The sequence below is a fragment of the Buteo buteo genome, chromosome 22 (genome assembly GCF_964188355.1).
Source record: "Buteo buteo chromosome 22, bButBut1.hap1.1, whole genome shotgun sequence".
Taxonomy (NCBI): domain Eukaryota; kingdom Metazoa; phylum Chordata; class Aves; order Accipitriformes; family Accipitridae; genus Buteo; species Buteo buteo.
This window is the reverse complement of record NC_134192.1, coordinates 444,105-457,595: the sequence shown is the minus strand read 5'-3', so window position 1 is coordinate 457,595 and position 13,491 is coordinate 444,105. Positions and strand designations below refer to the sequence as shown.

Below are 13,491 nucleotides of genomic sequence, written 5' to 3'. Positions count from 1 at the left end.
TAAACCTGGCCAGCAGATTATGCAACACTGAAGTGGGAGACAGCTGATGGTCTGCAAAGATAACTCCACTGAGAAAAAACAGCGGATGATCTTCCAAATCTGCTGCAAGGTAGCAGAGAAGGGAAATCAGACCCAGGGTTTGGAGCCTGCAGCAATCTGTGCTGGCGACAGCACAGGCGACGCTGCCTTGCAACCCAGGCTGTCGCAGAGGATGCTGGCAGCACACTCGCCCCTGGAGGCACAAGTGCAGACAGAGATGGCCATCACTCGAATTCCCCAGGAGCACAAAATCAGGACTGTTTTGCAACTGTTTGCAGCCGCGATGCTTGCTGTTGCTGGCAGGAGGGAGCCCTGGGTGGCAGGACTGCAGAAACAACAGCAGGAGGAGAAGCAGGGGAGGTCCTTTAGCAAGTGCCAGGCTCACCCTCCAGCCTGGCATGCCAAGCAAAAATCCTGGGCTCCTCGTTAAATTCATCCTAAATCTGAAAACCTACCCAGGGCAAGAAATCTGCAGCTCAGCCAGCACTCATGCTTTGGGAGACTGAAGGCAGATGAAGCTGCAGAGGCCACCGCAGTCCCTTTCCCCAGCTGCCTACTGCCCAAAAAGGAGCATTTCCAGGCCAGGGTCCCAGCCCCAAAGCGCCAGCAGAGCACAGAGGCGGGACTTCAGACCAACACAGCTCTGCTGGCAAGAGCCCTGGCTCAGGCACAGCTAGATACTGGCCAAACCACTTCTATCAGGAGGAACTAGTTCCCAGGTAAATGCTGCATTTGGGGGTGAAGACTTGGCGGGTGCTACGATTGTAGGAAAGCTGGGCATGGGGAGAGCTTTTAGACATAAGCGGGGGGGAATACTTCACCCTTCTCAGTGTGTGTGTAGGAAATGTGCTAGGGACAATATAGCCCTCCAATAAAAAGCAAATGGTAACACTCAAACCCAGGAAGAGCTCGCACTGCGGCTCGGGAAGGAATGAGGAACATCGTCTGAGCCCAAGGCGTGATTCACACACAGACAAACTTCCTCCTCCACACCCAGGCAGCAGGAACCCGGCTCCGAGATGGAGCAGAGGACCCTATCCCCCTATCCCACCCCCACAGCACTGTCACCCCCAAACCCCTCAACAGGTTTTTGACTTCGTAGCAAGGCAGCCGTGCCCCAGCGGACAGGCACCAGCTTGCACCGAGGCCAGCCCTGCGGCTGCCACGGCACAGAGGGCCACCAGCCCACCTGCAAGAGCAGCCACACGGGCAGCATCTCACTGCCCTCCCTGATGGGGACATCGGGGTGGGTACCATCCCTGCTACCCACCCTGGTATTTTACAAACTCAGCTTCTTTGTAGGGCCATTACCTGCTCTCTTTGGTCCAAATTTCGATCACTGCCACGGGATTTGGTCCCTCAGCGGCAGCCTCCCACGTGCCGTACAGGAGGGAGTCACTCCTTGCAACACCAACGGGCGGCACAGGCTCAGCAGCATGGGGACACTCGCAACGTCCTTCTCTGGGATGCCTCCCTCTGCACCTCAGGGTGCTGGTGGCACAGTTTCCTGGATGTAATGTGGGACTTATACTGACCATGACTTGATGGGCAGAGCAGGTTGGGATCACGTGTCCGCCTATATGCAACGTCCACAAATAGCTTAAAAGCAAAATCCTCTGTATTCAGACTCACGGGAAAGCGTAGAGGGGCAGAGATATTTTCTACTTCACACTTTAATGTGCTCTCTGAAAAGGTGCCTCTGAAGGGCAGGACTGCATATTTAGTAAGACTGAAAAATGTATTTCAGCTGTTATTTTAAGGAGAACGACTGATAAAGCTGAAAACTCCTAAACTATGTAGAAAACAACAGCCTAGAGATCTGAAGCCTCCAGAATCAGAAAGAAATACCAAATAGCTTTCAATTCTTCACAGGTCAGTTCATTAAGATGCTGGAGCTGGATTCAGAGGAGGAGGAGGTTTGGAAAGACATCCCACCACCCTGGCACATCCAGATGCATCCCTGTTCCATCAAAGCATGACCTATAAGAGCAGTGAGTGCTGATGACTGTCACCACGGCTCTGCAAGGACGTTCTGGCTCCTTCTCTGCCTGCAAGACATCCATTTGCTATCTCTTTTACCATAGCGACTCCAAACCTGCCGAGCCCTGGGTGAAGAGGCAGCCCAGGAGAGACATCTCCGACAAAAGCCACTGCTACTGCAGAGCTAAAAATCCCCCTCGCCGCCACAACACACCGGCAGAGAGAGAAGCAGGACAACATGAGCAACGCAGGAGCATCGGCGCAGCCGCATTCGGGAAGGCCAGTCATGCTGCAAAACCCAGAGAAACTCAGACCGTGTCTCAGCTCCTTCCTCCTCATGCACTGAGCTGCGCTCAGCAGTGGCTTGCAGCTGCTGGCAGCACACACGGCACCGCTGGCGCTCTCAGAAAGGCATTTTGCACTCTTTTCCTCTCTCCAGATCATCGGGACAGCAACAAGGACCTTATTTAGCAAGCGAAGAACAAAACGCTGACACTGTCTGCAGGAAACGCGGGGGTTAGGAAGCACCTTCCTGGCCTGAGAGCCCCAGACGCTCTCCGAGATGCAGATGGGGAAGAACAAGCTGCAGCTCCCTGCACAAATACATCCCTGTGTGCTTTGCTATGGGCAAACAACTCCAGTCAGCATGTGCAGCATCCCCACATCCCTGACGGCTGCTCAGCCCACGAGGCAGCTCAGGGAAGTCGCATGGGAGGCCGCAGGGCTTGCATCCCCCCCAGCAAGGGTTGGAGTGACCAAGGGCAAAGCAAATATCCGTCATGTTTGCCTAGGCACTGGCACCCTCCCCCCGAATCCACGTCAGCGATCCCTGCAGCAGCCTGGTGTTTTTATTCTCTAGAAAGGTGTTAGTTCAAGGAACCGCTGCTTAATTTAGCAACCAAAAAAATCAATAGCCCACTAAGAAGAAACTAATTGTGACAGCCTCTCTCCATGTATCACTTCAGTAAACAAAGCTGCAAATTAATTTGCTATTAATTGGTATGTGCACTTTGAAACAACAGTAAGGTATTAACCGCCTTCTTCCTCTCAAATGTTTTCCACAGGAGTGCATCGCTTATGAACTCCTGACTCCGGAGACGCAGCCAAGAGGCAGCGTCAGTTTGCTGGCACAGGCTCTCCCTGCACGCAGCTCGCACAAACACTTCCCTTGGGGACGCAAACAGAAGATGCCTGATTGCACACTGGGAACACAAAGAGTTTTACAGATCAAGTGGTCAAAGCAGCAAGGTCAGCTGAGTCCCTTTCTTCAGCAGGATTAAAGGTGATCTCCTCTCTTCCTTCGATGCTTTCTGTAATCCCCTCTACAAAGCCTTTCCTACTTGCTGCTGGCTTAAGCCTGAATGTTGCTATTCTGCTACAGAATTCAGGGCTCAGGCAGGAGAGATTGCAATCGCCGTCTGACAGCAGGAAGGATGCAGGGAGGCAAAATCTACATGTTTGGGAGGAGGAAGGAAAGTGGGAAGAAGACCAGCCGCTGCAAACCGGGAGAAAGGCTGGGACCAGCCTTGCCCTGCAAGGGGAAGCTGCCGTCACAGCAAGGATGGAGACAATATCCCCGTCTGCACTGAGAGGCTGGGGACAAGTCAGTGTGCCTACACCGCCACAGGGTGAAGAAGCTGGCCCTGAACCAAGAATGAATTAGAGAGATGAGGAAAACAGCTTTAACAAGCAGGGTGAGGTTCAGTGAGGACCAGTGCAGGGCACTGCACCGTCCTGAGGAAGGGCAGCCAGGCAGCAGCCTGCAGAGAGGGTCTGAGGTGGGATGCCTCAAAAACGATGTGGGAGACAGGGCTGTGAAAATTGCAGCCACTGCAATTCCCCAAATCACACCTGACCCCTCCTTTATTCCCGTGGGAACAGGAGTCCTCATTACCAGCCCTGGTTCACCCAAGCCCTGTGGAAGATGTAGACACATCCTTCTCCAGCATGAAAGACTCGCCCGCAAACGCAGCGCAGCCCCAGCTCACGGACAGTGGACGCAGCAGCCCTAGGGAGCACCAGTGCCTGGAGTGTTGGACCCCGCACCGCAGAAGGGAGGGCTGCATTGGAAAGACCCCACCCCAGCCCTGCAGAGGGGAGGACCATCTCACCCACTGTGCACCCAGATATTCCCAGTATTGCTGCCTGTACCTCTGTCCTGCAGGCTGACTCGAGTTCCTTGGCTTTGCTCCTGAGATAGGGATCTCCTACAGCCAAAACACATCCTGGGTGAGAGCACACCCCACCCATTAAATCCTTGCAAACAGCTGTGGGGATTTTATATTGCTTCTTTGCCAGCACCTGCAGACACTCACTGCTTCCCTCCTCCTCTCCAATAGCTGTGGAGAGGACTTTTGCTCAACCCACCCCAGCATGGTGGGGTCCCACCCTCTCCTTCCCAAGAGGAAAGGGTTAAAATATAATTAACACAGTACAAGCACCCTGGAGCTGAGAAGGACCCCCGCAGAAGCTTCTACACCTGCCTGGGCACACGCAGTTTTGATACAAGCTGCAGTTAGGTGACCACAGCTCCCTTCTTGGGCTGGCCACGTGGACGGCTGGTCCTGCTGAGGCTGCCCCGGCCGTGGCTGCTGCGTGCTGCTCCAACACTGCTCTGCAGGCACAGCTAGCAATTTCCTTCTGGGCTTTCCCAGACCACTCGTCACTTTGATATCCAAGTGCTTTGCAACTATTAACCAGTTTACTTTAACAGCACCCCCAGACAAGAAAGAGGAGGTGTAAGTAGCCCATGGTTTCATAGGGAATTTGAAGCACGGAGGCATCACGGTCAAAAGGATTTGTTGTTTCTAGGAGCGCAGCTGGAGATGGCCCAGCCTTTGAAGGCAGGGTGCAGACTATAGCACGCTGAGCATCCAAAGCAAACTCTCATTAATGCCTTCCAGCTGCCGATGAGGTTTTTCAGTACTCAGCCCCAGCGGGTCCCACCTGTGCACCAAAGGAGACAGGAGCTGCCAGCAAAACCGCACCCGAGTGCAGGAGGCAGCTACGAGAAGGACAACTCCGCTTCCCCCCTCCCCGAGAGCTGAGCTGTGTTTGCATGCTCCGTGTCACCCGTGCTTCAACCAAAAGAATCCGCCATCCCCCATGCACAGAGCAGCCAGCAGGTCCTCCCTTCCTAAGCCAGTCCAGCAGCCCGTGTCTCTTCCCAGTAGCTCCCAGTCTTGCCACCTTCTCCTTCAGACCCTACAGACCCCTGGGAACCATCCCTGCATCCTCCTTCATTTGGGACTAAACTCTCTGAAACAATTCAGCCTCCCACCAGCCCCCCAGCGTCAGCGATGCTTCCCACCACAAGCTCATCTCTGTTCCCACGGCAGCCCCCGGAGAAAGGACACAGGAGCAATCCCATGCATCCTGCCACTCGAGCTGGGAGCTTCCCAGTGCACCTTCCCCACCACCCTCCCTGTCCCCTGATTGCTCTCACCAACCTCCACTTGCTGGCAGATCTGTATCAGCTTGGCCATCTGGTTTTCCAGTTCACTGTTGCGTTTAACCAGGTTGGTGAGATTCGTCTCCAGGGTTTGCTGCGAGTCCAGAAACGGGAGAGGAGAAAGAGAAAAAACAAAAAGATCAGCAAAGCTGGAGGACTGTCCCCAGGCCCCCATTAGCAACCGAGAGCATTTGCCACCCAACACGCTGCCTGAGGGAGCGACGACTTGGGCAAAGGCTCTTGGGTTTCTTGGCAGCTCCTGTCCACGCTGGTGGGTTGTGCGAGTGCTTGGCCCAAGACGGAGGCCACCGAGCTCAGCACCGTGGTGGCCCTGAGGAGGTGGCAGCGTGGGTGTCTGCCCTTTGCTGCTCCTCTGGAGATGGTCTGAGAAGCCGGGGTGGGTTGTGTTGCTGCAGAAAAGCTGAGTTTCTCCTGTGTTCCCTGGAAAACTGTACGGGCAGCTGGAAAAACTTCAGGAGTATCTAAGTTTCTCAAAAATGTTCCCAAACCACTTGCTGCTGCTGAACCCTCTGACAAGGTAGGAGAGACTAAAAGTGCCCCTCCCCCTGTTTCTACCAGGAAAGAAGCCAGCACTGCTATTTTCGTCATCAGTTTTGGTTTGCACGTGGTAAGGAAGCCAAACAAGAGCCTGTTGAACCATCAGAGAGGGACTTCTCTCCTTTGCAAACCATCTCTGCCGGAGCAACACAGGCACAGGCAGGGAGAGCAACGTGGCATCTCCAGACCGAGCCACGGGGACAGCTCGCCCCGCGCAGGCAGCTGGTGATCCGCAGCCTCTGCCAAGCAGCGGGGACAAAACCCTCCCCAGCTCCTGCCAGGCTGCCCACCGCTGCCGAAACCCGGCTGAGTGCGGCCGTTCCCTCCCACCACATCCCACCTTTTTAGAAGAGCATAAAGAGCTATTCTGCTTCGATGGCCAGCCAGCAAGCCTGCCTGCTCGGAATGAATCGCTCCTACTTTCCATCCCTGCTCTCCCCTCTTCATCCCCTGTTGGTACCGGCAATAAAGGGCCCCCAGGAGAAGCTTGTGGTCCCCGCCGCAAGCTGCCTGCGCTCCCCTTCCCATCTCCCCAGCCGCGCTGCCTTTCGCTCGTGGGAGCGGATCACCGCCGGCAGATCACAACCCAAGTGGCGCGGGGATCCCCGGGGAGCACGGTCTGTTTTGGCACCCGCAGGCTGCAATATTCATGGAGCAGAACGGGATCCAGTGGAGCGCGGAGAAAGAGCCCATTTGAAAAGATTTCGATATCTGCGGACACACAGTGGACTCGTATTTCTTTCAGATATCAATAATTTACGTGACACCGCATTTCCATTAAAATACGCAGTTCCACTAAGAGGAAATGTTTTATAACAAAGCGCTCACTACCTGTTGCAACGCTTGTCGGGAAAATGATATCCTATTAATATTTTAAACTTCAGGGCTGGAAGAGGATCCCTGCGGTGTTTTATTCATCCTCGGCTAGAAACTGCAGTCCGAGGCTTTCATCAAGACTCCAGCAGACCCATAAACACGGCCTTTCTCTGCACGCACAGATAATTTGGGGGCTAGTTAGCCAAGAGAACTTGAATCGTAGTCATGAAGCACAGGCAAAGCATTCATTCCTGAAAAACCACTGGCTCCTAAAATACTCTGAGCTCGTTCGCAATCCTGCAAATTGCTAGCCAACGGCGGGTGAAGCAGAACACAGAAACAGGCTTGAAAAATGAAATAAAACCCAGGGTGCCTCAATTAAGTGGAAAGTGCTTTGCACAACAACGCTGTATCGATAATGAAAAAGCCAGCTGCTAACAGTTCCTGCCACCCTTTTTCCTTATAGCTCAATATTATTAAACATAATTTGACTAAAGCATTGAACATTTAACTTGCTAATTATCTTCCTCATCACTAACTCGGCTGCACTGAAGTTGCAGCTTTGAAATTGCAGCAGATCTGCTTTAATGTTCCAGGGCTGTTGATGGAGGGCAGGAAGGGGAGGGAGGGGAGATGAGCTCGATACATGCTCTTCGAAGCACACGAGTCCAAAACACATTTCCAGCATCCCAAGTTTTCCAGGGGACAGCATCACTCCTCCCCCATCCATAAACATGCACTAAACCTGCCCCTGAGCACTTATCCCTTCGTTAAGCGTACGCTGATACTGCAGAGATGCTGAAGCAGTGGGCAGTGTTTTACTCGTATTAATGATGGCTCAAAGAGCAAGCACCCTCTCTTGCTGCTCCCCGGTTTTGCAGGGCTTCCTTAGCGAGGCACCTCTGACTGCTGCAAACCCTTGTGCAGCACGTGAAAATGCAGATGGAACCATTTCCTTCTGTTTGATTTGCTGAAACAAATAAAATATACTAGAAGCTTTGATTACACCAGCTGGTTATTTTGTAGGTATATATAAATTATGGCAATTATAGGGGTTGTTTTTTAATTGCATTATAACATGCTCATAATTTCCCCAAACATTCACCTTCTGGCCTGAAATACAGAATAGTTGATTTTGCTACAATTGGGAAGTGAGAAAAGAGATAAAAAGGAAACACCACCATGTCCTTGAGCAAAAGTCACTGGTGTTCAGTGAGATGAAGGGGCTGGGTCACCCAGGTGATGGAAACCCGTTTGCCCGGGGACAGCGGGACCGGAGACGACAAGCGCACAGATACGGTCACTGTGGGAAAGCAGCCGAGCCTTTCCCAGCCTGAGCTGGCTGCAGCGGCACAGCTCGCAAAACACCCTGCCAGGATCAAACCCTCTCCGGCAGCTTTGACAAAGCAGCTCAGCGGCTGCACTTCATTTACCTGCAGGTGTCCAGATGCAAAATAAATATATTTGGCACCCAACCAAAGAGGCTGAATAACATGGCACCGACATTCATATTTTATTTAGTTATGTGCATGATGAGCAACAACTTCTCGATTTTCTTTCTTCTCCAAATATCAAACAAGTAGTTGAACTAAATATGGATTTCTCTATTCCTGTTTGAAGATAGGATCAAGGTTGGGGGTTCAAGACAACTTTAGGAATTACAAATATTAGGCTTCCTCCTGATCCGCTGTGCTTTGTCAAACATGACCCTGCCTGAACCCGGCAGGAGCATCCTGCGCTCCCTGCGCTGCTGGGAGCTGCACTCCATGGCAGGTCCCCCCACACCAGTCTGGAAGCTGGTCTGCACTGGGAAATGCAGTCAGCCTCATGGCTTTAACCAGCTGGGAGATGGGAGCAGAGCAGCCTCTGAGCCCCAAGCAGGCTGGCCGGGGATGGGGTCCCCGCTGAGCTGCTCAGGAGCATCGCACAGACCTGGTCTTGCTGGAGCCACCAGGTGAGGGGGGGTCTGATTCCCACGGGCTTTGAGCCGCATGAGCCTCAGGTCTTCCGCACCAGTGGGAACCCCTGGGCATGGGACAGGAGAATATGGAGTGCCCTGCAGCTGGGGAAAGCCTTAGACACAGGAGTGCAAAGGCTATCGGTGGCGTGGGGGGCTTTTGCTGCTGCTGGTCTGCGCTGATGTTCACTTGCAACCAGCCCCAGTGCTGCTCTGATGGGCGAGAGGGCTCACCCCAGCGAGCCTGGCGAGACAGCAGGGGAGGGTGTCATTTAGCTCTGCCTTATTGCAGGACCGGCTTTCCACATTTATCTTCGTGCAAAGGCAGCCAAAACTGGAGAGTGTTTACTTTCAGTGATTCATTTAGGGCTTTTTTCATTGCTCTTGTTCATTTATAATTGCTTTCAATAAAGGACGCGGGTCCCTGCCCTGCTCCCTCCACGTACCACAGACACAAACCACACGTGCATCCGTAAACACGCGCATGCACACACGCACAAAAGCCAAACCAGCTGCAAAATGCTTCCCCGCACGCCTGCCGGCCCCAACCTCTGGGGCTGCAAAGCAGCAGGAAAACGTGTCCCTGGATGCCTACCACTATTCACCAGCTTCACCGGAACAATGCAGGGGAAGGGCACCTGCAGCAGCTGGCTGGGATTTCTGCCGGGCCAAGGATGCACGGCCAAGCCCTTGGCGGCCGAGGATGTGCTGTCAGGGCTCCTGGCACGGGGAAGGATTGCTGCTGGGTGTCCTCTTTGGTGGAGCAGCACAGGAAAGCCAGATGCCACCAGTACATTGCCCAGGGTATCTGGAATCAGCCACGATCGCTCCTGCGGGAGCTGGTCAGATTTTTAAAACCACAGTCAAAAGCTCTTGATGGCATCCTGCAGCTGCAATGCTGCGGGAGCCATGGGAAGCCCACAGCCATATCCCTGCTCCCAGCCAAGACGCTGCTGCGCACTGAGCTTCTGCCCCAGGCACCCGCTGGCTTTGTGGGGACGAGGGCACCGACGTGGCTCACGTCGGGGACACCAGCGCGGCCTCTCCTCCTAACCGGCAGCTGGCCTGCGTTACCTGCAGCCAGGGTCAGTCCCGACCCCATTTGCCTCCCTCCGAGGTGCGTTTTGGGGAGGGAGGGTGATGGGGTGGTTGTGCAGCACCTCCCAGCTCCACTAACGACAGCTGCCTCCGCGCTGCCAAACCGAAAACCCAGGCGTTGGCGAGCGCAGCACAGACCAGGCTCTTCTCCGAGGCCACGGCAGGTCCAGAGCCCTGGCACTGCTCCCATGCCAGCGGATCCTCCCGCTCCCATCTCCCCTCCCCACCAGGCAGTGAGAGCACAAAGCCCACCCGCTATTTACCACCATCAGCCCTGGTAGCGACACATCCCTCTGAGAGGATGTTTATAACCAATTCCCAGCCCCCAGAAAAAAAAAAAAAAGAATCAGGGGGGAAATATAAGCAAGGCAGCTGCCTGCCTTTGCTAAAAGAATTTCCCCAGACAATAGGACAAGTGACAGAAAGACACGACTGAGCTGCCGAGCAGCTCCCGCGCAGCTCCCGCCTTGTGACACTAATGCATTTTAAGTCGCTTTGGAGCAAAACACACTGAGTAAAAGCTGAAATAAACTGCCAGCTTTCAGTGCCTGGTATCGCCCTAACCGGCAGAGCTGACCTAGAAAATCAAGCAATTTGTTACGGCGAGGTTCTGACAGTGTTTCTAATTGTGCTGAAGAGCGTCTAGAGCAGGAGCCCTGAGCCAGGCAGAGAGGCTCTGGTAGTTATCCCACCAGTCGGCCACCTGCACGGAGGGGGACAGGGACCGAGGGGAAGCACTTGGCCGAGAGACGAGGACGCACGAGGGTGCAATTCAGTGCAGCGCAAAGACAGCTTGCAACATCCCCCTCCATGTCCCTTGCCCAGTCAGAGCAATTAAGAACGGCTCTGAATGTGTTTATCAGGTTTAAACCCCGAGCGGCTCTTTCTACGCTCACCTTCACGCTGGCTTGGGAAGCGGAGGAAAGCTCCCCCGTGGGGAGCAGGGCTGGTGGCCGGGGGTGCTGGGGACACGGCTGCAGGCATGCCACAGCACGGGGCTCCCCGCTGCACCCACCCAGGCAGCATCACAAGTCCCGCGGTGGCAGTCACCGGTGCTGCCCCGGCACACGCTGCTCAAGCAATGTCCCGGTCCCCTGAAGTCTGGGGGGGGTCTCCTCACCCCACGCACAGCAAGCACAGAGTTATCTCAGCCCAGCAAGAGCTGGGGCTGGATCCTGCTCTCAGTGGGGCAAAGCCACCGTTTCAGTGGCTGTGCTCCAATTTGCAATGAGATAAAAGAGAGAGGAAGGAATCAGCCCGGACCCCAGAGGGGAAGCTTTGCTGGGCTGAGCAGGGACATGGGTGCAGAGGGAGGGCAGGCAGGATCAGATATAAGTGCTCCTCCACACAGCCTCTCAACGCAGACTGCATTAGCACATGCTGTATCTAGTGTCTCCTTGGGAATTTAAATTTAGGAGAAAAAAATAAAAGAAGAAAAAACCCAAGTAAACAGGGCTAACTGAATGTAAAATTTGCAGCTGTTTGTTGTGCCACTGCCTAATTAGCACATATTGGATTTCCATTTTTTTGGCTCTTCTTGAGCATCTTCTTTTGGACTGAGCTAACCAGCATTGCTTGGACTCGTCTCGATTATGGGGAGCAAGCCCCTCTTCTGTCTTGCCTCGTAAGAGATAACAAAACAACCTGGGCATGTAACACAGCCCTCCCCGAGCACGCCGGGCTTTGCACATACCCCCACATCCACCCCCCGGGACACCGTTACAGGTGCAGCAGGTTCCCAGCAGCTCTGGCACTTAATTACTGGATGGTCCCAAAACCAGCCTAATGAGAGCAGACGAACCTGTGCAGATGCTTAACTACCAAAGCAGCAACACGTTATTTACTCCTTCCCACGGCAGCTCTGCCGAAGGGCTCAGGTCGCGCGTGGCTTCTTCCCTCCATCCTCTGGCGCATCCGCGGGGCTCCTGATCACTCCATCGCTGCAAAGGACGAGGAAACGACACACTGACCCCAGAGGGCAGGAGGGTTTGAGCTTGACTTGTTTCCCCACCAGGTTTCCAAAGCTCCTGACCAGGCACCGCCGAGCATTGCTGGACTCGGCACGGCTCTCCTCCAGCGGCGTGGCGGGCAGGGAGGCAGCTCTTGCAGGCAGCTGTATCATGCATTGGTTTCTTTTTATTTCTAGCAGTATCTAAGAAGCACTGCTTTGGCCACTGGCTCGTAACATCTAGAGCTTCTCGCCACAGACGACGCAAGTCCGTCACTGAAGGAGGGACAGGGAATCGTCACTCAGATGCTTGCCGGAGGAAGTGCCCAGTGGGCAATCAAATGTCCTGATGTCTCCGAAACGGGAGCCGTCCCAGTTAGCTGTGACCTAAATACAACGGGTTGGAGTGCCCAACCAGAGCGGCGACCCTCTGCCTGTTCACCCAGGTGCTGCCCAGGCCGTGCCGGGGGGATCGCCTGGGGCACACGGGGCAGGAGCCTGTGCTGGCAGGGACCTCCCCGGGGACGCTCCTGCCCCTATCTCAAGCCCTCGTTTCCTTAAGAAAGGCTGCCAGGGGCTTCTCTTGCCAGGCTCCCTCTAAATGAGAAATGCATTTCCTCCAAGGGGAGGCAGCCAGGCTTCTCCAAACTCATCACCTGAGGAGACAGTAAGGTTTTTTTACCCTTCACATAATTGCTGTGGTTTTTACTGCTCTGGACGTCGGTGCTGCAGGTGATTTTCTCAGCAGCTCCCCCAGGGCCTGGCTACACATCAAGGTAAAATTCTTCATTAGAGCCCAAATTCCCTTACCTCGTCGGTAAGAAGGGAAGCGCTCCTTGCCCAACACATGCACGCAGGCACACGATCCCATGCCTGACAGAGCTTAAGAGCAGCAACATCAAAAGGTCGGCTGATTAGGAGACCCGCAGCGCCCCTGCGACCTGCCCTGAGCCACACGCCAGCAGTCAGAGGGGTGGGAAGGGTCTGCAGCCTGGAGGAAGGTGCCGAGCAGAGCAAGTGGGTGCTCCTGGGCAGGGAGGGGAGTTTTCTGCCCTCAGATGTGCTTACCTAAAAAGCAACATGTTTCCGACACATCGTCCTTCCCTAATAGAAAGGATACAGGAAAAGTATCTGTCGTGGCTGACAAAACTCTTCCACTCAGCATCGAGTGCACGGCTGCAAGGAGCCCTCAGCTTACAGGAGCCAAGCAATCTCCAGGAGTCATCTGGCCTGCACAAGAGCCAGTGTCTCCCTGCGGTGGGTGCAAGGCTGCAGAAACCTCAGGCCGGTGACCCCAAAGCACCGCAATAGCTGCTGATGCTTCCCAGCCCGCTGTCGGGCCATCCCCTGCCTTGCAGCGGGGCAGGAGTCAGGGGCAGACCGTGGCGCGGGGCACGTGCCCCGGGGTCCCCCCCTGCATCTTCACCGCAAGCCGTCGACACCCCTGCACGTGTCCCGCGGACGTGAGCCGTTGACTGGATGTGAAACGAAGGGTCCATTAGCATGCGTACTGCCGCCTAAGTTACCGAGTGACTACGAAGCACAACAGCAAATTGCTTCATTAGGGTGAGAGGTTTGATGCCGAAAAGCGATGGTGTTAATAATGAAGACGTGACAGCAGCAGCCGCTCCTCCTCTTGGCTAT

At 54.5% G+C, this 13,491-nt stretch overlaps 1 protein-coding gene across 1 annotated transcript in view; it reads right to left on the bottom strand.

Annotated features, from left to right (window-relative positions):
- Positions 1 to 13,491, bottom strand: part of MID2 (midline 2) — a 117,492-nt gene that overhangs the window by 34,295 nt on the left and 69,706 nt on the right. Inside the window, exon 3 of the mRNA XM_075054059.1 lies at positions 5,469 to 5,564. Coding sequence (XP_074910160.1) covers positions 5,469 to 5,564 — 96 coding nt within the window. The remainder of the gene's footprint in view (positions 1 to 5,468; positions 5,565 to 13,491) is intronic.